The sequence below is a fragment of the Artibeus jamaicensis genome, unplaced genomic scaffold (assembly GCF_021234435.1).
Source record: "Artibeus jamaicensis isolate MK-2021 breed Jamaican fruit bat unplaced genomic scaffold, CSHL_Jam_final contig_729, whole genome shotgun sequence".
Lineage (NCBI taxonomy): Eukaryota > Metazoa > Chordata > Mammalia > Chiroptera > Phyllostomidae > Artibeus > Artibeus jamaicensis.
Window position 1 is genome coordinate 4015386 of NW_026521939.1, and position 24846 is coordinate 4040231.

The window sequence follows — 24846 nt, forward strand, 5'->3', positions numbered from 1 at the left end:
GGGGGGCAAGAATAGCATGGGAAATATAGAACCTAAAGGACTTGGGACACATGGACATAAACTAAAGGGGGGTAATGGTGGGGATGGGGGGCAGGGTGGAGGGGAATGAAGGGGGGAATAGAACAACTGTAACAGCATAATCAATTTTAAAAAATAAATTAAAAAAAAAAAAAAAAAGATTGTGCCAGCCCTATTTATGTGTCTTAGAAAGGACCCTCCAAAATCTTGGATCATATCTAAGTGTTAGGATCCTAGTGTCTAGAGTTACTAAACAAAATATAAATAAAAATCTAGATATCCATGCTTCTTAAATGACAGTACTCTAAAAAGGATTAAGAGACTATCCAAGAAATAAAAATACTACACTTATTTGTTTCACAGTATATTGAACAATACATTAAGAATCTTAAAAGAATGCTTTAAGTACATTTAAATTGCCACTGAGACCCAAGTTCACCTTATGTATTATTGAAATTATACCTGAAAATGGTTCAGAATCTTTTCTCCAAAGAAACAAAAATGCTGCAAACTTTGCTTTGTTTTGCTGAATCTGGTCACTGTTCTTATCACAAGTTATAGGTGTCAAGACTACCAGTTCTTTAATTATCATCATTACATCATGAAGGATATGTCAGAAAAAAGCTGTTTAACAGTGGATATTTACATGGTAAATACAAAAGAAAAAATAGAGCAAATATTTAGGCTGACTAAAGTTTTATAACATTTCAGGTCTGCACTGGCTCCTTCTGAAAAGATGGTATTACTTGCCAAGGACAAATCATTGTCTGGTAAGTTCCTTTGTTTCTTAAAATATATTTTATTGATTACGCTATTATAATTGTCTCACTTTTTCCTTCCCTTTATTCCCCTCCACCCTGCATCACCCCTCTCTCACCATCATTCCTTTACCTTAGTTCATGTCCAGGGGTTGTACATGTAAGTTCTTTGACTTCTCCATTTCCCATACTATTCTTAACCTCCCTGTCTATTTTGTACCTACCATTTATGCTTCTTATTCCCTGTACCTTTTTCCCCATTCTCCCCCTCCTCTGATAAGCCTCCGTGTGATCTCCATTTCAATGACTCTGTTTCTGTTCTAGCGGTTAGCTTAGTTTGTTTTTTAGGTTCAGTTGTTGATAGCTGTGTTTGTTGTCCTTTTACTGTTCATAGTTTTTACCTTCTTCTTTTTCTTAGGTAAGTCCCTTTAACATTTCATATAATAAGGGCTTGGTGATGATGAACTCCTTTAACTTGACCTTATCTGGGAAGCACTTTATCTGCCCTTCCATTCTAAATGATAACTTTGTGGGATAGAGTAATCTTGCATGTGGGTCTTTGCCTTTCATGACTTCGAATACTTCTTTCCAGCCCCTTCTTGCCTACAAGGTTTCTTTCGAGAAATCACTGGATAGCTGTATGGGAACTCCTTTGTAGGTAACTGTCTCCTTTTTTCTTGCTGCTTTTAAGATTCTCTCCTTATCTTTAATCTTGGCTAATGTAATTATGATGTGCCTTGGTGTGTGCTTCCTTGGGTTCAACTTCTTTGGGAGACTCTGAGCTTCCTGGAGTTTCTGCAAGTTTGTTTCCTTTGCCAGATTGGGGAAGTTCTCCTTCATTATTTTTTCAAATAAATTTTCAATTTCTTGTTCTTCCTCTTCTCCTTATGGCATCCCTATGATTTGGATGTTGGAATATTTAAAGTTGTGCTGGAGGTTCCTAAGCCTCTCCTCATTTTTTTGAATTTTTGTTCCTTTATTCTGTTCTGGTTGAATTTTTATTTCTTTCTTCTGCTTCAAATCGTTGATTTGAGTCCTGGTTTCCTTCCCACCACTGTTAGTTCCCTGTACATTTTGCTTTATTTCACTTTTCATAGCTTTCACTTCTTTTCCTATTTCGTGACCAAACTCAACCATTTCTGTGAGCATCCTGATCACCAGTGTTTTGCACTCTGCATCTGATAGGTTGGCTATCTCTTCATCACTTAGTTCTATTTTTGGAGCTTTGATCTGTTCTTTCATTGGGCCATATTTTTTTTTGTGTTGGCGCACCTGTTACGTAGTAAGGGGTGGAGCCTTAGGTATTCACCAGAGTAGGGCAACCCATGTAGCTGTGTTGTGGTGCAGTATGTGGGGGAGAGGCTTGAGGGGGAACAATACCACTTGCTCTGCTTTTGGCTGGCTATTAGTCACTTCCCCTGCTACCTATAAGCAAATTGGGCCCTTCTAGTGCTGATTCCCAGGTGGGTGGGTTTCTGTACATTCTAGGACCATGTGGAGTCTCTCCAACAAACTCTCCTGTGAGGTTGGGAGTTTCTCCTGCTGCTGTAACCCCCACAGATTTTTATAGTCAGGAGGTTTTGAGGCCTTATTTCCCCAGGCTGGAATCCTGGGTTGTGCTGTCTGTCTCGCTCCCCAGTTCTTCCTCCTGGTTTATCTGCATGTAAATGTGGGACCACCCAGTCTGCTAGCTGCCTCCTTGTCCTCTCTGGTCCTCCAGCCGCTGCCTTGCTGTGAGTCCTCTCCACCTTGGCCGCCTGTCTCCGCCCTTCCCATTGGTCTGGATGAATGTTTCTTCTTTAACTCCTTGGTTGTTGGACTTCCATACAGTTTGCTTTTCTGGCAGTTCTGGTTATTTTTGTTTTTAAATTTGCTGTTGTTCTTCTTTTGGTTGTGTGAGGAGGCAAAGTATATGTTCCTACACCTTCATCTTGGCCAGAAGTCCCCTGGTAAGTTCCTTTTTTATTAGAATTACTTTATGCAATTTCAAGGGATAGAAACTAGGTAAGTAAAAACAAAGTTTCTTTGTGCTGTTGATTTAAAATCAGTAAAAATGTGTTGTTAATTTAGAATGCAGCAGAGATCTTAATTATGCCGATAATATGCAAATAAATTCAAAATGCAATTATTTAAAAAATATTGTTTCCATATCCCCAAATAAAATGAGCAATACTCAATGAATGACATGAATATAAATCAAACACATGTGCTTCAGACAGTTAATAAGATAGATGGATATTTTATATAATGCTGGCTTTGTTAAAACATATCACCTAGAATTGACCACTTGTTCGTAAGTAGCATAGATGGTAGGCAGAAAACAGGGGAAGGGCAAGAGTAGTGTAGGAAATGTAGAAGCTAAAGAGTTTAAGACACATGGACATGAACTAAAGGGAGGGGAATGGAGGGAGTGGGTGTGCAGGGTGGAGGGGAATGAGTGGGGAAATAGGACAACTGTAATAGCATAATCAATAAAATATATTAAAAAAAAAAAAAAGAAATTACAGTCAGAGACCCAAGATGGCAGAGGAGTAAGTGGAAGCTAACTAACCTCCTCCCAGGACCAATCTGGAATTACAACTAAATTGTAGAGAAATTATCCTGAATAACCAACTGAACACTAGCAGGAGAGAAGTCTTATAAGCAGACAGACAGAAGAAACCACCTCGCCACAACGTACATAACTGGTAAGGAGTGTGAAGGGAGTGCTAGAGGGCTGCCTGGGATTCCAAGGGCACCAGCCTAAGTTCTGGGGGGATATTTCAGTGGCTGGGGAGGTTCCCCTGATAAGTGTGGGGTCTAAACCCCAGATTAGGTTCCCCAGTCAACAGTACCAGAGCTGAAAAGGAACCCAGATAACATCCAGCTGTGAAAAGTAGCAGGGTTTCTGTCTGCCAGGGAGAGACAGAAGACAGGAAGAGCCTCTTAAAGCATCAATGCACAAAATTTCATTTGCAGCCATTTACCCTGGGCTTTAGCAGAGGGAGGCAGAGTAGACTAGGGCTGCATGAGAAGAGTCTTGGGTAGGTGGCTCTGGGGAGACAACCGCAAGAACAGCTGCCAGGATCCCAGTGCTGAGTCATTCCCTCATACTGCAGAAGCTATTTTTCTCAGGCAGAGCACTCCTCTCCAAGTGGAATCAGCCTGAGAGGAAGCAATAGCCCCACCAGCAAGAATTACTTTGCTCTCTCCATCCCCACAGAGGTTAAACAGGGCTCCTCAATATAGCTTGTGGGTATATTGCTGATTAAGTTTAGGAACTAAGGTGGATCTCTGGGAACTCTGAGACTTCAGCTGACCCTCCCCAAGGCCTGGTGCTGGTAAATGTTGGCCATGATATGCAGATTGGTTCTTTCTGCACAGAAACAGGCCCAGAAGAGGGAGCCACAAGCTATGGACTGCTGACAGCTACAAACAGGTTGGCCAGGGCCAGTCACAAGAGGTGTCTGAAAGAGACCTGCACCAGGGTCTTTGCAGATCTACCTAATAAACAGAAACAAATACAAAGAGGCAGTCTAAGTGGGAAGACAAAGAAATAGAGCAGAAAAGAACAAAAAAATTGTTCCAAAGAACTATATGAAATGGAGGCAATGTATTAGATAAAGAGTTTAGAATAATGACTATAAGGATACTCAAAAGCATGAAAAAAGACATAGAAACCATAAAAAAGGATAAGTCAGAAAAAAAGAATGCAGTATCGGGAATAACACACAAAGACATGGAGGATAAATGACATGTTATTAAACAGTGAATGCATCAACAATGAGATCAAGGAAGAAATAAAAAGATACCTTGAAACAAATGAAAATGAGAGCAAAACAATAAAAATCTGTGGGACTAAGGGAAAGCAGTCCTAAGAGGGAAATTCATAGCATGACAGCTCTTTCTCAAAAAATAAGAAAAAACTCAAATAAAAATCTAACTTTACACTTTAAGGAACTTGAAAAGAACAACAAACAATTCCCAAAGTGAGCAGAGGAAAGGAAATAATAAAGATCAGAGTAGAAATAAATGAATCAGATTCTCAAAAAATGATACAAAAAGTCAACGAATGCAAAAGCTGATTCTTTGAAAATTCATCAAGAAAAAGAGAGGACCCAAATAAATAAAATCAGAAATGAAAGAGGAGAAATAACAAATGACACCGAAGAAATACAAAGGATCGTAAGGAAATATTATGAGCATTATATGCCAACAAACTGGACAACATAGATGAAATAGATAAATTTCTAGAGACAATCTTCCAAAAGTAAACCAGGAAGAATTAGAGAATCTGGACAAACAGATTACGCCTACTGAAACCGAAGCAGTAATCAAAAAACTTCCAACTAACAAAAGCCCAAATTGATGGTTTCACAGGTGAATTTTACCAAACATTCTGGGAAGAACTAACACCTTTCCTCCTCAAACCTTTTCAAAAAATTCAAGAGGAGGGAAGGCTCCCAAATTCATTTCATAAGACCAGCATTATCCTAATTCCAAAACCAGATAAAAACAGTAAAAAAAAAAAGAAAAGAAAAGAAAAGAAAATTACAGGCCAATATCTCTGGTGAACATAGATGCTAAAATCCTCAAAAAAAAAAAAAAAAACCAACCAAAAAAACAAAAAACTAGTAAACCCAATGTAGCAATGTATCAAAAAGATCATACACCATGATCAAGTGGGATTTATTCTGGGAATGCAAGGCTGGTACAACACCTGCAAATCAGTAAATGTGATTCACTGCATAAACAAAATGAATGATAAAAACAACATTATAATATCAATAGATGCAGAAGCATTTGATAAAATCCAGCATCCATTTGTGATAGAAACTCTTAGCACAGAGGGAACAGAAGGAACATACCTAAACATAATAAAGGCCATGTATAACAAACCCACTGCCAGCATCGTACTCAATGGGCAAAACTACAAGAGTTCACCTTAAGATCAGGAACAAGACAGGGATGTCCACTTTCACTTCTCTTATGCAATATACTACTGGAAGTCCTAGCCACAGCAATCAGACAAGAAGAAGAAATAAAAGGTATTCAAAATGGAAAAGAAGAAGTAAAACTGTCTTTATTTGCAGATATGATATTGTACATAGAGAACTGCAAAGATTCCATCAAGAAACTTCTAGAACTGATAAATGAATTCAGCAAAGTAGTAGGATGCAAAATTAATATCCAGAAATCAGTTGCATTTTTATATGGCAATAATGAACTAACAGAAAGTGAAATTAAGAAAACAATCTCATTGCTTCAAAAAGAAAAAAATACCTACGAATAAACCTAACCAAGGATATAAAAGACCTGTACTAGGAAAATTATAAGACACTGAAGAAAGAAACTGAAGATACAAATAAGTAGAAGCATATACCATGTTCAAGGACAGGAAGAATTTACAATGTTAACATGTCCTTACTACCCAAAGCAATCTATACGTTCAGGGCAATTCCTATCAAGATTCCAATGACATATTTCACAGAACTAGAACAAATATTTCAAAAATATATATGGCACTACAAAAGTCCCCACATAACAACAGAGATCCTGAGAAAGAACAACAAAGTTGGAGCAATCACACTACCTATTATCAAACTATACTATAAGGCCAAAGTAATCAAAATAGCATGATACTGACATAAAAACAGACACACAGATCAATGAAACAGACTAGAGAGCCCAGAAATAAACCCACACCTTAACAGTCAATTAATATTTGATGGAGGAAGCAAGACACACAATGGGCTAAAGATATTCTGGTTAATAAAAAGTGTTGGGAAATATGGACAGATACATGCAGAAAAAGGAAACCAGGCCACCCTCTTACACCACACCCAAGAATAAATTCAAAATGGACTAAAGACTTAAATGTTAATCTGAAACCATAAAAATTCTATAAGAAAATACAGGCAGCAAAATCTTGGACATTGCCCATAGCAGTATTTTACTGGATATATCTCCCCAGGCAAGGGAAACAAAAGAAAAAATAAACAAATAGGATATCAAAGTGAAATTTTGCACAGCAAAGGAAATCAACAAAAAAGACAACCCACAGAATGGGAGAACATATTCACCATTACATCTGATAAGGGGTTAATATCCAAAATTTATAAAGAACTTATAAAACTCAACACCAAAAAAACAAACATCTCAGTAAAAAATATGTGCAAAGGACCTGAATATACACTTCTCCAAAGAGGACATACAGATGGCCAATAGACATATGAAAAGACACTCAATGTCACTATTCATCAGAGAAATGTTAAATTAAACCAGAATGAGATATCATCTCACACCTGTCAGAATGGCTATCATCAATAAATCAACAAACAACTAGTGCTGGTGAGGATGTGGAGAAAGGGAAATGCAGATTGGTGCAGCCAATGTGGAAAACAGTATGGAGTTACCTGAAAAAATTAAAAGTAGATCTGCCTTTTGACCAAGTGATCCCACTTCTGGGAATATATCTGAATGAACCCAAAACACTAATTCAAAAGGACATAAGCACCCCTATGTTCACTGCAGCATCATTTACAATCACTAAGATATGGAAGCAGCCCAAATGTTCATCAGTAGATGATTGGATAAAACAACTATGAAACATTTACACAATGGAGTACTACTTGGCTATAAAAATAAGGAAATTTCACCCTTTGCAACAGTATGTATAAACCTGGAGAACATTATGCTAAATGAAATAAGCCAGTTAGAAAAAACTAAATACCATATGATTCTACTCATATGTAGACTCTAATGAACAAACTGAACTAACAAGCAAAATAGAGACAGAGTCATAGAGAGCAGGATGACACCTAAGGTGGAGGTGATGTGGGTTGGGGGGTGGTGGTGAGGGGGTGGAAGGATTGAGCCAAAAGAAAAACGGACTCATGGACAACAGTGTGGTGATTGCTGGGGGGAGGGTATAAGAGGACTAAACGGTAATGGAAAAAAATACAATTTGGAAAAAGAAATTACAGTCCTTATCTTTGATATCTGATGCAGGCCTTCATTAATAAGTATGTGTAATAAAATTAGTGTAATGCTGATTATTTAATGTATGACTGCATGCGTACTTACCTACTGGACCTTGTTCATTCCCTTTTTTACCTTAAACTTAAAGTTTCCATATTACATGGCAAAAGGCAGTCTACCTAAAAGTTATTGATACAATGGGAAAAAATAGATAGTAGATAGTTTACTAAATTTTCTAAGCTTGTCTTTCTGAAAATACACAGAGTAACTGACCAAGTTTCCATTCAGCACTGCTTTGAATTCAGTACAGGCTTCGTCCTTATAGCACAGGCTTGAAAATTAACACAGACCTTGTCAGATCACACTTGCAGTTAAACATCTGTGTGTTTATAATAAATTAATTAAATAACTGAAGAAATTGCTGAGATGAAAAAAGTCTTCCAATTAAAAGGACCAGTGTAACAGCTTCTGGTACCCACATGTGGCTAGCTGTCCTTAATTTTCTACAGCTTTGCATTGTTCAAGAGTTGCTCAAGCATAAAATAGACTGAGCTCCAACATGTGATATGTTCCATTAATATTTTGGTAAATTCCTTTCCAGCTGTACTTTAATCAAAATTGAAAAGACAAGAGCAAAGTCCAAGGAAAAGCAGTTTTAGTCTCTTACAGACTACACTGAAATACATATTAAAGGAGAATTGTTTTCACCATTAAAATCTACATTTTAAAGGAAAAACATGGTGGTGTATTATACTGTCTACATTTCAAGGTCATTAATATTTTAGCACTGGGATTTGAAGAGAAGTACCTGGAAAATCTGTTCTTTACTTAGGTGTTATAGATTAAAATCTTTTTTGTAGGGAATGTTTCTTTTATCTGACTACCTTCCCGTAAGACTTAACATTCTGGTGTCTGTGTGTTCTGAAAAGAATTAAGGAGACACTATGTCACAAGACATTTTGGAATAAAGCAAATCATTAAGAACCCTGGCTGGTGTGGCTCAGTGCATTGAGTGCCAGCCTGCAAACCAAAGGGTTGCTGGTTTGATTCCATGTTAGGGCACATACCTGGGTTGTGGACCAGGTCCCCATCAGGGGGTGCTCAAGAGGCAACCACACACTGATGTTTCTCTCCCTCTTTTTCTCCCTCCTATCTCTAAAAATAAGTAAATAAAATCTTAAAAAGAAACCGTATCATCAAGAAATTTTTGGCTTAATTTTCTCTCAACTTATTGTCTACAAACATAATTCCTCAAAAAACTAAAGATGTAATTGCCTTTTGATTCAGCCATCCCACTGTTGAGATTATAGCCTAAGAATCCTGAATCCCAAATTCAAAATAACTTATGCACCCCAATGTTCATAGCAGCATTATTTTCCAATAGCCAAGTGCTGGAAACAGCCTAAGTGCCCATCAGTAAATGAGTGAATCAAAAAACTGTGGTACATTTACACAATGGAATACTACGCAGGAGAAAGAAAGAAGGAGCTCCTACCCTTTGCAACAGCATGGATGGAACTAGACAGCATTATGCTAAGTGAAGCCAGGCAGTGAAGGAACAAATACCATATGATCTCACCTGTAAGTGGAACCTAATCAACAAAACGAGCAATCAAAATAGAACCAAAGACATGGCAATAAAGAACAAACTGACAGCAACCAGAGAGGCAGGGAGAGGGTTACAACAGGGGAAAGAAGGGGAAGGAGCAGGTCAAGGAACATGAATAGAGGGCTCATGGGCATGGACAATGGGGTGGAAACTGACGGTGGGAGTGGGGTGAGGGGTGTAGAATGGGGCAGGGGAGACAAACAGGGAAAAAGGCAGGACAACTGTAACTGAACAACAACAACAACAACAGAATCTAAAACAAATACACGGACAAACTTTCTATTAGGCCAAGTATTTTTAAAAAATGAACAGGGAAACAAGAAGAATATACTTAAGCCATAGGATTAAATGTGCAGTACAAAATGATTAGTCTATCAAACAAATAAGTACACAAACAAAAAACAAAGAAACCCAACCTGACTCAGGAAAATAAGAAGGAAAGGGAATTCTATGACAGTGTTACTTGAAGGATGGTCTGTGGACCTTTGTTAACTGCCTGCAACAAGTATGGGAAGACTTATGGATACCTGATGTTGCCCCATTGTTTTTGTTGTATTTTACAAGAAAATTAGTCTGTTAGGCTGTTGAAATTAAACAAACTATATGAAAAACAAACACACAATAGCCCCTCCCTACCAGAAATTGGAGGACCACTGGTCTACAGTAACCAAATTCACCACCAAATCTTCCAGAGTTTCCATTTTTAAGATTAAAAACTAAGAATCTCAGAGAATGTCCAAAATAGAAGATATTTACGTTGTTCTTTTATTATCTTTGCTTTATAAGGACTATTTTAATAATAGTAAAGAGACTGACTTTTGGTGGGGGTACAATGATAATTCTAAAGCAGGAAAAAATGTATTTCAGAGGCCATCTCCTGGGACTTTTTCATTCACTAAGGCAATAAGCACTTGCTATGTGTTGGGTCCTGTGTGTTCAGTATGAAGCTACTAAGATAAAATGATGGGACATCCCTGGCCATTGGAAACTTCATATCTAATGAGAAGCAATGTTTTTAGGGACTTTCCCCTGGAACTGAAAGTGTGAAAGTAATTATATTTAGGGAGATAAATATATATTTTTAATATATCAGGTGAAATGCCTGAATAAATTCTATAAACAAACACTGGATAACTGAAAATAAAATACAAAATTTGCCAAAACAACATAGCAGTTAATATAGAGATGCTTCTTTAATTGCATGAATAGAAATATAAATAATAAGAATCTGAGCCCTGGCTGGTGTAGCTCAGTGGATTGAGCACGGGCCTGCGAACCAGACAATCGCAGTTCGATTCCCAGTCAGGGCACATGCCAGGGTTGCGGGCAGGTTCCCTGCAGGCCAGTTCCCAGCAGGGGATGCATGAAAGGCAACCATACATTGATGTTTCTCTCCCTCTCTCCTTCCCTTCCACTCTAAAGATAAATAAATAAAATCTTTAAAAAAAAAAAAAGAATCTGAATTCCTTACTTATAAATACTACAACACATAACACAAGGGAATAAATGACACAATTTAAGAAGGCCTCAAGGTATACCATACAGAAATTATGTAATAGCAGTGAGCTAGCTTTGATTCTAGGTTCTTTTATTCAAATCATAAGTAGGAAGTGTACCATTCTCTAAAGTGGGTCTTCTCCCTCAGGCCCAGCTGACAACTAAAGAGCAGACTGCCAGGGGTCAACACACAGCAGGCAGAACTGGTGCGGCAGCAACCCTGGAGAGTGTTACAAAAACTGCTTAAGTTCGGGAATGACCCAAGGCTTACTGTGTGTTGCACTGGCAATAAGTAGAGCATATTTATTCTTCAAGAAACACTGCTATAGCTACCTTTTTTTCCTTCAAATAATTCTGGAATAGCCTACTGGGTGGCACTGCCTCTGGTTAAAGTTTCTGACTTACAAACTTAGCTGAAGACCAAATTTCAAGAACAAAGTAAAAAACCTACTAGTACAAGCCATGCTGGGCAAAGGAGAATGACAATCTCCTACACGGGTAGAACAGCCATGAAGTCATTATCAGGTAGACAGCTGAGGTGACAAAAATTCTGTGTTACTAAAAGCTAAGGATGTGCTATTAGCTGTCTGATATTCTGACCAACTCAGAAGCAAAGAACAACCCAAATGGATAAGTATAACTGTTTTTTAAGGTTATTTACTTGCATACTTGACATTCCTTTTTAGACCTATTTTTAAAGCTCAAAAGCAGGGTGCAGCAAAAATGTGAGAATACAGTAAGGGCTGGTTTCCCTTGCTCTCCCTCTCTGCCTGCTTAGACCTCAGACTGTGAGCTGGGCACTCACCCTCATCCTTCTTCTAGGTCAAGTTCCAGCAAACCTGAGGGGCTAGTCACTCTTGCCCTGTAAACTTTGACAGGAGCATATGAACTGCAGCTACCCACACTACTTTTGATGAATCCAAGCTGGAGAGGCTCTCTTCTTAAAGGAAGAACACAAACACCACGTCTGCAGGCTGGATGTCAGTAAGCTCTCATGGTGCTGAATTCAAGTTAGTGTTTACTAAGCACTTTTTCTGCAACAGGCCCTGTGCTAGACGTTGAAGACATACACACATGCAGACACACACACAATCACACACACAGCTCTTGCCCTCTAAGAGTCAAAGTCCTTCTCTCATAGGCTCACATTTTCACATTTAGAGGCATAAAAAATAAATTAATTAATATATTTCAGATTATGCTAAGTGCAAGCAAGAAAATAATGCTGAAAGACAAATAGATATTCATGAATAAGAAGAAATGCTGTAAGAAAATATAAAAATTTTTTCTGAACCCAGGCCTTCTTTGGTTTAAGAGTTAAGGCAGGTAATTGCTAAATATCTTTCCAACTCAAAAATTCTATGATGCTAGCTATAATGAGAAGATTTTCTACTGAACTCCACCAACCCCATTAAGTAGCTCAATAGTTTTGAATTTAAAATAACAGAATTCTGCCCTGGCTGGTGCAGCTCAGTGGATTGAGTGTGGGCTGCGAACTGAAGGGTCATACTTCGATTCCCAGGCGGGGCACATGCCTGGGTTGCAGGCCAGGTCCCTAGCAGGGGACATTTCAGAGGCAACCACACATTGATGTTTCTCCCCCTCTTTTTCTCCCTGCCTTCCCCGCTCTCTAAAAATAAATAAATAAAATCTTTTAAAAAAATAACAAAATTCTTTTAAAATTTTAGTAAGTCAAAAACACCATGTGAACCCTAAGAAAGAAGACACCCACTAGGAAGGACTTCTAGAGGCTAACTGGCTCAAATGTAAAAAACCAACCAACTAACCAACCAACTGATCAACCACCAACCAATCAACAAACCTAGAGTGTAGCAATCACTTCTTCACAGGGGCCTCTTGCACAAACTGCACTTCTGGGAGAAGCCAGCACTGAAATGCCTCCCTCTGCACTGAACCGCCTGCCTGCAGTGCATTTCTGCCATCTGAGCCAGCTCTTAGAAAGGAGTACCTGGAACCCTATTTTAAACCAATAGGACTGAGGCTTTCCTCATTCAATCAGAGCTTATGCAGCTCCAATCAACTGGAGTGGCTCTATTCTGATGAATCAGGACAGTGTCTTTTAGACCAACCAAACTCTGAGGATTTGAAGTCCTCTTCTGCATAAGGACAGACCAATTAGGGCCAAGGAGTGAAGACTTCTGTCCATACAAGCCAACTCTCCTCTTGCTCTGAGTGTGCACTTTCCTTTTACATCAATTGCGTCTCCCTGGCTGAGCTAAAACACCAAAGACACATTGCTGGAGCACAGCAGACCAGAGTGAAGTAGAGCAACATAGCACAAAGCACACCAGCAAGGAGCAGGGCAGAGCTGTATAGTGTGAGAGGGGCTTGGCCCTAGGACTGCCTGGCCCCAGGGCTGCCTCATAGCCATGCTGTTTTCACTGCCGTGCAATATGACAGTTGAGCTATTTTGCACTGAATAAAGTTTCCTTCTTCACTGCACCCCAAATTGGGGGTTCCTGTAGGCACAGAGTTGATGCTAATGACCATCAGTTGACAACCATAAGGAGAGAACAAGAAATTTTATGAAGGATAGGGGTTCTCATGAAACTGAAACACCCACTGAGAAATAAGAAATATGAATTTCCAATGCAATTATTAAAAATATTTATTGGATTCCTTTGCATGTACTAGACTCCTGTTCCCAATACCATCTGACATATAATAGGTGCTCAATAAATATTCATTGAACAAATGAATTCAATCTAACCAAAATCAAGGAGTCAATTAAAACAGTCAAATATCCAAATGGTGTTCAGGATTCAAGGTAATGATATTACCTACTTATGGTAAACACATAGTGACTGGAAGTCAGTATTACCTTCCTGGAAGGCAGTTAGAGTGTCTATCTTTTGCCCAACAAAAGGTTCAATCCCATTTCAACACCTGGTAATTAGTTAAAGAAATAGTAAGTGCTTGACAATGTATATATTAAAAAAAAAGGGTATAGCAAATACATGAGAACACAGAAGGGGCTCTTAGCATGTTTATGAGTTAAAAATAGGAAACAATGCCAAATAACCAACAATAGGAAACAGGTTAAAAGCAATTCAGTATATCAGTTCAATTGAATACTACACAGCAATTAAAAATGATATAAATATATTTATTGATCAGGGACTATATTGAACTTAAAAACGTATGTGCATTAGGCATATTATTAACAGTGAAAATGTGACATGTGGAATGGGAGGAAATATTTGCAAATCATATGTCTCATAAGAGATTAATATCCAGAATATATAAAGAACTCCTACAACTCAACAACAGAAAAATAACCTGATTAAAAAATGGGCAAAAGACTTCAATAGACATTTCTCCAAAGATAATATACAAATGGTGAACAAGAATATGAAAAGATGTTCAACATCACTAAACATCAGAGAAATGCAAATCAAAAGCACAGTGAGGTATCACCTCCCACCAATGGAATGGCTACTATTAAAAGAATGTAAACTGAGAAGTGTCAGCAAGGATGTAGAGAGTATGAAACAGTGCAGTCACTATGGAGACCAATATGGAGGTTCCTTAACAAATAGAAATAGAATGACCGTATGATCCAGCAACCCCACTTATGGTATATGCCCCAAAGAACTGATAACAGGTTTTTGAAGAAACGATCCACCCCCATGTACACAGCACCATTATTCACAGTGGTCAAGAGACAGAAGTGACCCAATGTCCACTGATGAACAAATAAGCAAAATGTAGTAAATCCATACAATGGAATATTATTCAGCCTTAAAAATAAAGATGATTCTGTCACATACTACAACATGGATGAACCTTGAGGATATTATATTAAGTGAAATAAGACAGTCACAAAAAGTCAAACACTGTACGATTTAGATACGAGATATCTGAAGTAGTCAAATTCATAAAGACAGAAATGGAATGGTGGTTGCCAGGGCCTGGGGCAAGGGGAAACTGGGAGTTGTTTAATGGGTACAGTTGCAGTTTTCCAAGATGAGAAAGTTCTGGTGATCTGCTGCACATTAGTGTCAGCCTACTTAACACCACTGAACTGTGCACTTTAAAACAGTGAGATGGTTAAAAAGAAGGCAGACTTTACAGTATGTGAATTATACCTCAAAAAGAAGTTACATGAAAAAATTTTTAAGAGTTACAAAACTGTGAAATAAAAATATGTATGTAATACAGAAATAAAATGTAAGAATCCATTAAAAATGTTAAGAGTGATTCCATTACAGGTGAAAAATTGATATTTTGCCACAATTTCAGACTAACCTTCTGGTAAGAACGTATTGGTGTGTAAAATATAAGATATATACTTGACATACAAAAAACAAGAAATTTTCTCTGCTTAGAGGTAAAAACACGAAAGATGATACCTGGGCTGGAGTGCTGGTAGTCGCAGAAGACGGTGATTCACTAACTTTTGGCTCACTGGGGGATGCAGCTGACCCCTGCGACTCCTGGCTGGCTGGCTGGTCTGGAGACAAAGCATCACTGCTGTCTTCATCAAATGAGAAATCGCCCTGAGTTTGGGGATAGTCCTCCTTCCCAACGCCTAAAGGAAAAAAAAAAACAACCCTTAACTGACCTTGGCTTTTGGAATACCAAGCTTACAATGAAAAAGGAGAAACTTTATTTTTTTTTTTAAATGTAAGACCTCAAGAAGCTGTTAAAAAAAAAAAAGAACATGATGTACTTCCCAGTGGAAGAACCTACCACAACCTACCATAAGTACTTAGGAAACAAACAAACAAGCAAATCAAACCTGAATTGAATTAAGCCTTTGGATCCAACTGCCTGTTATAGGAAGTAGAGGAGGCAAGGAAGTTTTTAATAACAACTGGGGATGCAAATGCATCCAGTAAAATTCAGAATGTGGACATGTGATAGATAAAACAAGCACACTACCCAACAGATGAATAGTAAGAAATGAACAGAGGAGGAAGACCCAACCAAATGATTAAGACTTAAGAGGTGTACCAGCCAAAGCCAATGCGTGGACATCGGTTGGATCGTGATCTGGAATCCAACTGTTACAAAACATTATGAGGCAACGGGGAAAATGTGGTGCTGACTGGGTATTTTGATAATTCCCACTTCCTGGAGCAGCCCAGCTATACCAACACCCTACTGTTAGGAGCCCATTTCTTTGGGGTTGAAAGGGATCACAGTTGATTGCACTACTTTTAATTATATACTACAAATTGCCTAAGACTAAAACTTATACTAAGGCAAAACAGAAAGTTCCCACGAGTACTGGAAACCATCATAGTTTTTCAAACAGGACAGTAACTTTTAAAAATTGTTTGCTGAATAAGTGGCAGTATTCTGGATTTTTTTCCCTGCTAAAGCTTATGCCAGAAAAAAATGGAAACATTAGTAACTAAGTTAAGAACGAGGTAAAATAGACAGATAGTACCATTCATAATGAATACATTGATAACCTTGCTGAACAAACACTGACAAGCTATTTTTCCTGAAAGTAAATAGAACAAAAATAATGAAAACTATGTAAAAAATTTAAACAATAGAAACTAAACAGTATAATACAGTAAATTTAACTTAGAAAATATAATAAAATCAGAACTTAAAAAGACATAAACCTCGGACATAAGGAGAATCTCTGTGTGAACAGGTAAAAGATGCTAGTCTTAAAATATTTAATATACAGTCGACCCATTGTATCCACAGGTTCTGCATTCTCAGATTCAAACAACCCCAGATCAAAAATATTTGTTAAAAAAAGTTAATGCTGTTGCTGACGTGTGTGACATAGTTAAGCCTAAGATGACTGCGTCTATACTGAACATGTACAGACTTTTTTTTGGTCATTATTCCCTAGGCAATACAGTGTAACAACTATTTACATAGAATTTATACTGTATTAGGTATTATAAGTAATCTAGAGATGCTTTAAAGTATATGAGAGGATGGTGGGCAGGCTAAATGCAAATACTACACCATTTATATATGGTACTTGTGCATCCAAGGATTTTGGTATCTATGGGAATTCTGGAACCAATCTACCTTGAATATAGAGGAACGACTGTAATAATAATAATAATAATAATAATAATAATAATAATAATAATAATAGAACCAGCATTAAATGTTAATTTCTAATTGACCCAGAAAACAATACTTATGATTGGTGCTGGTTTTTAAAATTAAATTCGTTTTACTTAAAACTGCCATGCTTTCTTTCTCCCAGAATAAGTTTTGAGAGTCTTGCCTATAATTGCTTCCTTAACACTGGAGTCTACAGGCAGGATGTTTTTCTCTACCAGCTCCATAGGACCAGGTCTCTGAGCAATCTTTTCATTCAGATCATCAGCTAGGCGAGCTCTTTTCAACTTCATCTGAGTGGCCTGGAGGGATGGCTCTGCAAATGTTTCTGAAAGAAGAAACACAGTTTCAACCGTTACTTGAACTACTATCTCTATTCCATAATGCTATTTCAGGTCAACTAATTTAATTTAAACCAGTTTCAACATATTTATGTGTTCTTAATGTATCCATGGAAAAAGAAAAATACTCTTTAAGAATGTTCCAGTATACATTTTATATTTTTAGTCCTGGATAGCTTTATACTGCCTATTCAAATATGATGTCCACAGACTCTAATTAACATGAACTTGAACAAAATATGGGCTATTGCTATTATTTATTTATAGCAGAAGGGTCATATTCACATTTGTTAGGTATCAGGGATATAGAGGTGAACAGGATAAATGTGGTCCATGGTTCAAGAAGTTCATTGTTTTAAATTTGGCTTCACTGGAAAGTTAATTCCTGGAAGCAGAGATATTGTATCTTAGGATATAAACGTCTCTTCAGGAGTCAATGAGAAGAGCTTCAGATCATATTCTTGAATTGATCCCTGTGTGTCTCAGAGTTGATCATCACAGTTAAGAGTTTGGGTTTGTTTCTGCATACATAATCTTGTGTCCGTCAGGAATATTCAATTACTATACATAAGTAACAGTCACACAGAAGCATCAACACATCTACTTACAGATGCATGAAGTTGTACAATGATGTGAAATTATTATAAACATAGCTTGTTCATGTGTGTAATTCTGTAATTTACTTGTTTCTCATAACTCTAACAGTTTATTACACTGTTCTAAATAATGTTTAGAATTGATGAAAAATGATGAGGTGTTGCCCTGGCTGGTGTAACTCAGTGGACTGAGTGCCAGCCTATGAAGCAAAGAGTGGCCAGTTTGATTCCCAGTTGGGGCACATGCCTGGGTTGCAGGGCCAGGTCCCCAGTTGGGGACGCAGGAGAAGTGACCACACATTGATGCCTCTCTCCCTCCCTCCCCCTCTGTCTATAAATCAATCAATCAATCTTTCAGTCAATCAATCAATGTTTTAAAAAATGATGAGGGGTTAAACCCAGATTGATTTGAAAGTTACTTGCCTCTTAAATTACACAGAATGTCTTTAAATGAAATTCTCTATAATTATTCTCAGGATTAACTGATGTTCTTTATTTTGTAGGTAAAATGTCCTTGTTGAAGCTCAAACCTCAGGGCAACCCTCTGGCCGATAAACTACTCTCTGGAACATCTGAGTATAGCTGACCCTTGAACAATACAGGGATTGGGGTGCTGACCCCTCCCACATAGTCGAAAATCCACACGTAACTTTTGACTCCCCTGAAACTTAATTACTAATAGCCTACTATTGACCAGAAGCCTTACAAATAACATAAATAGCCAATTAACACTATTTAGTGTATGTTATATGTATTATACACTATATTTTTATAATAAAGTATGCTGGAGAAAATGGTATTATGAAAACCATAAGGAAGATAAAATACATTTATAGTATTTGTTGAAAAAAATAATGTATAAGTGGATTTGTACAGTTCAAACCCATGTTGTTCACAGGTCACTGTACTTCTCTTTCCACCAGTTAATTTATACACTTACCAAAAGTCAACCTTGATTTGTTCACAAAATACTTCATGTCTGTTGGGACTGGTATTGTTAATACATAATTAAACCAAATGTTATGGGGAAAGAATAATCTTCTAAAATAAAATGATTATTTTTTAGAAACCTATGTTAAATGTTTTGGAACAACTTGATGAAGGTGAGTCATTACAAAAATCATTGTCAAATTAGGGCAGTTAACAACCATAAAAGATTTGGAAAAAAACTGTAAAATCTAGAATTTTTAAATACAGATTGCTTTTCAAGTGCCCTTACATTTTTGTTCCACCATAAATTGAAATTGTAGTCAATGTACAATGGTTGTGCAAAAAAAAAAAAAATAAAGTGAACTCTATCCATTAGAACCTTCCCCCAAATGAAGGTCCTAGCCCTCAGTCTGAACTTTGGCAAATAAACGCACATTTTTATAAGTTAAAATACTGTGCGGTTACCTCATTTTTATAATTTTCTTGTGGAACTAACTCACTGTGGCCCCAATCTTGTTAGATAAAAGACTTCTAACCATACAGGAAGATGATACGTGGGGAGAATGAAATCATGCACACCACACTTAGGTTGGTATTTAAATACTTCTGTTAAATCTTGGTAGGATAGTCTTCTATTTTTCTCTTCTCTCCCATAAATACCAGGTAAGTGATATCAGGAATATGTTAAAAAAATTCCAAAAATAAATAATCAGAGGTTGGCATTTTGGTATGTTTCTTTTCCCAGTTTTATTACAACCTTATTTCCATTAGGCTGAGGCTGGATTTTAGCTGCTAACCTTCAGAAAATAATTTAGACTTTTGCCTGCCAAACATCCAGTCCAATAAAAACTGGGATACTGTAAAATAAGTTGGGTGTTGTTTTTAAGGTATTTAAAAATTAGAGATGGCACATTTTTTTCTTACTTAAAAAATCCCAACTTGAGAATAGACATCCTAAAAACATTGCTTATGGTTCACTCATGCACATGATTAGGTTTTTAAATGTTGGATAGTCTTCTTTAATAAAAAGCAAATATGATTCCTTTCATGCATTTGCCTTGGTTTTAATTATATTAACAAAGCCTGTTACAGTTAGGAGGTATGTTGAAACATAGAGCATTGCTGCCACAAAAATGTCCCTCACAGGTTAAGATGTCTGCAGGCAGAGAAGCAGCCATTTACCAAACCCTCTGGACCAAAAATGTTTACTTATGAGTAAACTTACTTCTCTGAAGATGAACTTATCCCTGGTAAGCTGCTGGCAGTTGCTCCTACCCTACCACTGGAATTCTGGAAAAGCTTTATCCGTCCAGTGGACTTCTGAGAACATGACCCAAAGTAGAGTTTATTGGCCAGGAGCTTTCACTTCCTGCCCCAGGTATGAAGACCGTCACATAATCATAGATCCTTTGGATTAGAAGAGACACTACTCAGAGTTAGAGAGGCCAACTTTACACTTGGAACTTCTTTACAACATCCTTAGTGTGGTGTCAGCTTGTGCTTATTCCCTATCACAGCAGCCTATTTATTCCCTGGAGAGCACTTTTCTGAATTTATAATTCATTTGTTTTGCCTGTTTATCTGCCTGTGCCATTAGAATGTAAACTCCATGAAGACAGGTTAACTTGTTGGGCCTCTGGTGTCTAACTCACTGGCCAATGAATAAACACCTCCAATAACAGCCTCCATAGGCTTCCTGAAGATTTTATATTTTGACACGTCTGACCTTTAGGAATAATATGTTGAGCTATGATCTAACACTTTATAATGTCAATCTAATTCTAATACTAAGTCTGTCATCAGGCCAGACACAACAAATCTTATTCCTTTTATCTGGTAACTTTGTCTAAATATTTGAGTTTTCAGATTCCTTCTGTAGCTTCTCAAGGTTTAACACACTCAAGAGTATCACACAGTCAAGCTCCTAGTTTTGCTCAACAAATTAGTCAAAGAAGCAAAACAATGAAAGAATATGTAACTTGAGGAATTTTTGGTGGAGATACAAGCTTTCAAGGATGTCTCTGTCTTTAGAGAGAAAACATAGTGGCTTTAGGTTTCTACCAACGATGGAGCAGAATCATCCCTACCAGCTTCCCAAGAGATGAGGCTGCGTCATTGAGAAAATCTTGTGGGCCAAGTGGAGGGTGCTTAAGATAATAGAACAAGCTGGAGTGTTGTGGGTAAGCAATGGAGAGAAAAATGTTAAGTGTGGGCATCATACCAGGTAGACATAACAGGGCCCAAGTAGCCGAAAATCTATGGTTAGACTTGTGGCTATTGTACTCTTTATGAATAATGATTGGGCACATGCCCCTTGCTGGGGAAGAAACCCTCTGGACCAAAAATGTTTTTCCAGGACAGGATGGTAAAAATACTTATGGCACCAGCTGGTGGGGAAGAGTCAGTCTATCAGCTGGTTATTTGGAAAATCAAACTTTCCCCATGTACCTAATATAACATTTAACATTGGGTTTACATGTTGCCATCTAGTTTGGAATATGTCAGCCTGTGGGATAAAAGTTATTAAAATAGGTATAAACAGAAATTGTGGAATTCTTACTCATTTTCTTGAGAAAATGCAACAAAATAAGCAGAAATAAAACTTTACCTTCTAAAATGTGCATCCTGACAAGTTCAGAACGATCTGGTCGGCTCCGAATCTTGTGCTTTAAAAAGTTTTCAGTCTTTAGGGGGGAAAAAAAAGAAAGTCTTACCACAAACTGTTTATGACTTATTGTGGTTTTATATATTTTTCTCTCAAGCCTCTCCATTTAAATTAATTGATATCCTTTTGGCCATGATTTTGAGAGTAAGAAAAGAAAAGAAATTAGTACTTTGGGAAACTATTATCCAATACATGATTTAGACTACAGCCTTTAACACTATACAGGGACTTGAAGTGTATGCTGGAATAAAACAATTGATTTATAGACTTTTCTTTTAAAACTCGGCAAAGGCAAAGGCTCTAATTTGGAAGCTGATTTTTGAACAGACATTAATTTTGCTTATTTGAATAATGAAAATCAAGAAAATCTAATCTTCAGGTTAAGTGAAAAATATACCTACATAACAAGTTTTCCTAAAAATTTCTCATGTATTTTCTTTGATGAGTTCATCATATCTTTGGCCATATTTTCTTACTCAGAACTGTATTCAATTCTAAACAACAGGGTTTTAAAATGGGTTTTTATATTTTATAAGACTCAAAGAGATCATTATTGCATCCTCAGAAAATGCTAAAGAAATTTTTAGAACATGCCTTTCATAAAACATGATAAAAGTTTTCCTTAAAAAGAAAAATGTACATTTTAAAGAAATATAATAAATATCAATTAGATGTGTAACTACGATGGAGTCAACTGCAAAAATAAAGCAGAGTGGAAAACAGGCCACAGTCTTTCACTCAGACTCTCCTACTCTTGGTCAAATGTACAGGGGACACAGTAGGGTCTGTGTCCATCTGCTGGGGTAGCACATTGCAGAATTACTCCAGTATTATTCTAAAAACTGTGGTTATGCCTCGGAAGCAAGAAAGTGAAAAAATATGATTTGTTCTTTATGTACAAAATTAGTCACTGGTTTTAAAAGAACAAAATTTGAATGTCATGTATTTTCTACCAACCTCCAAGATAAAACTACCCCAGAATATATTATTCTATATACCATGTATCCTGAAAATATACTGCAACTTGTCCACAGGCACTTTGAAATGAAAGAGAAACAGAAAAGTAGAACATTTAAAACTGAGATTTCTTACTCTGGCTCGTTCCAAGCTTTTTATTTGCTCATGGAATGCCGCTGGGCTCTTCAAAGCTGTGAGAGGAAAAGAAATTGGTTTCATGGTATAAATAGAGGAGTTAATACTTCAGTCAAATGTTATAGTATGTCTTGTTGATGTTTCGTCTTAATCATATTAGTTTGCATGTACAGTTCTATTTATTTACTAGTTCCTTTAGGAGATCTGCAAAATTTGGAACCTTAAATGTTTCAGAATTAAAATTACATATTGTACAAATAAAACAAGTGAACATTAAAAATGGAGTTGTAGTTCTGAGTGGTGTGGCTCAGTGGGTCAGGTGTCATCTCGCAAACCAAAAGGTCACCAGTTCAACTGCCCATCAAGGCACATGCCTCAGTTGCCTATGGTTGCTATTATATCGGCTGGGGTGTGCAAGAGGCAAATGATTAATGTTTCTCTCTCACACTGATGTTTCCCCCCCTCTCCTTCCTTCCCCCCTCTCTCTAACAGTAAATAGATAAATAAAATCTTTAAATAAAAAAATAAAATGGAGTTGTATACATAATGACAATGCAAATATCAGGTCAGATTAATTCCAACCAATAGTTGGGTGAAATATTACACTATCACAAGGGAACTCTTTGATGATTCCTTGACAGATCTTTGCTTTTAATGGCCATATCAACTACTGGAAAAACCCCAAATATCCTTAGGACATTTAATCATGAGTGATCTAACCTTGAACATGAGGACACTCTTTACTCCATGTCTCACAGATCTGATTTACCATTTACTGAGAACCCATAACAGGCTTAACCCAGTGTTCTGTGGTCAATCACAGTTATATTGCTGTGTATATCACAACAATATACCTCGCAAGGCAGGAATTACCCCAGTACAGACGAAAAGCTCAAAAGTAAAATGAATTCTTTAAGTCATATAGCTAGATGATGGTCAAAGTGAGATTTAAATCTAGAATTTTGAATGGAAAGGTTCATGCTCTTTCTGCCACACCACAATGCACATGCACCACACTCACTCACAGTGCATTTAGACACAGTAATGCGAATGACATAGTAATTCCGTTTTTTTGACATAGTAATTCTTTAATACACTAACTGCTATTACATTAAATATTCCAGAATCCCAGAGAGAGGGTAAGAACAAGCAGTGTTTATTTACTGAAATATTGCCTACTGCAGTCTTTCTGTCAATTATCTGTGCAAATTCTCTTATGTGTATGTCCACCACTATCTGATAACATTCTGCACCTATGGCTATGGGCAGTCAAATGATATGGGTGAGATACAGGGCTGGGCTTACTTGGGCCGCCATCTCTAAAACGGGGCCAGCCAGCTCTCGGTAGCATTACTATTGTCAGCTCTGGTGCTTGAAGCATAGCAAAGACTTCCAGCAACCCAGTCCAAACAGGACTGGCCATGGATCAGCTTCCAAACCCAGATTACGACTGGCTTAGCAGCGGTGTCTTAAACATCATATTTGATCCTATTTGATTGATCCTGTTCCCATTCGGGAATGTAGTGGTGGAGAAATCTGGCAGATTAAACAAGCTTTGACTCTGTCACAATGCCAGCTTTAAAATATTTAGATAATTAATAGTAAAAAAAAAAAAAGATTCAATGAGGAAAATCCACTGCAGAGAAAAACTGTTCTTTATAAACCAAAAAAGGTAGTATCAGTGACTCAGACGACTGGGAAGCATAAAAGCATTTTGTAATTTCTTTGTTTTTTAAAAGCCAAGTAAGTTACCTCTTAGATAAATCAATTTTTAAACAAAATCCATAAATAATCCTAATGGCCTACACAAAATCACTCTTCCCCTCTAAAATGTAACATCGTCTTCAAACTTGGTGATTAAAGATAAAGAAGACAACAACCTGGAAAAATATTCTAAAATTAATCAACTTGCAAAAAATGAAGGACTGAAGCTTAGAGATAGGTGGAAAATATCTGTATTTGGGGAAGAAAGATTTTACTAATTAAAATAGGATGTTTATTAGTCCTTAACTGATTACAGCCCATACATTAGCAAAGAGAATTTAAATTAGAATAAGGTTTTGAGTTAATTTTATCATGCTGCTTTTGCAAGTCTAAGTAACACTGGACCTATTATGTAGCGTAATTACTTTAATTATTGAAAACTAAAACAAATGTTGCAGTTCGCAGAACTGATGTTAGCCTAATTACAGAGTTTTAAAGGTGTTCTTTGTATAATATACAATTTGAGTCCATCTTTTAATCAGCATCGGTTTTCCAAATGTGTTTTAAATGATTCTCTCAAGTTGGCAGTGCTGAAGCCTGGTTTTTCCTTATA

At 37.1% G+C, this 24846-nt stretch overlaps 1 protein-coding gene across 7 annotated transcripts in view; it reads right to left on the reverse strand.

Annotated features, from left to right (window-relative positions):
* The window catches only part of MRTFB (myocardin related transcription factor B), a 203033-nt gene that overhangs the window by 36387 nt on the left and 141800 nt on the right, over nucleotides 1-24846 (reverse strand). For all 7 annotated transcript variants that reach the window (XR_008392801.1, XM_037151233.2, XM_053672125.1 and 4 more), the window contains 4 exons: nucleotides 22530-22585; nucleotides 21381-21456; nucleotides 17072-17233; nucleotides 15216-15394 (listed from right to left, as the gene is read on the reverse strand). Coding sequence is in view for 6 of the 7 variants with exons in the window: in XM_037151233.2 (XP_037007128.2) it covers nucleotides 15216-15394; nucleotides 17072-17233; nucleotides 21381-21456; nucleotides 22530-22585 (473 nt within the window). In the remaining variant the exon portion in view is untranslated. The remainder of the gene's footprint in view (nucleotides 1-15215; nucleotides 15395-17071; nucleotides 17234-21380; nucleotides 21457-22529; nucleotides 22586-24846) is intronic.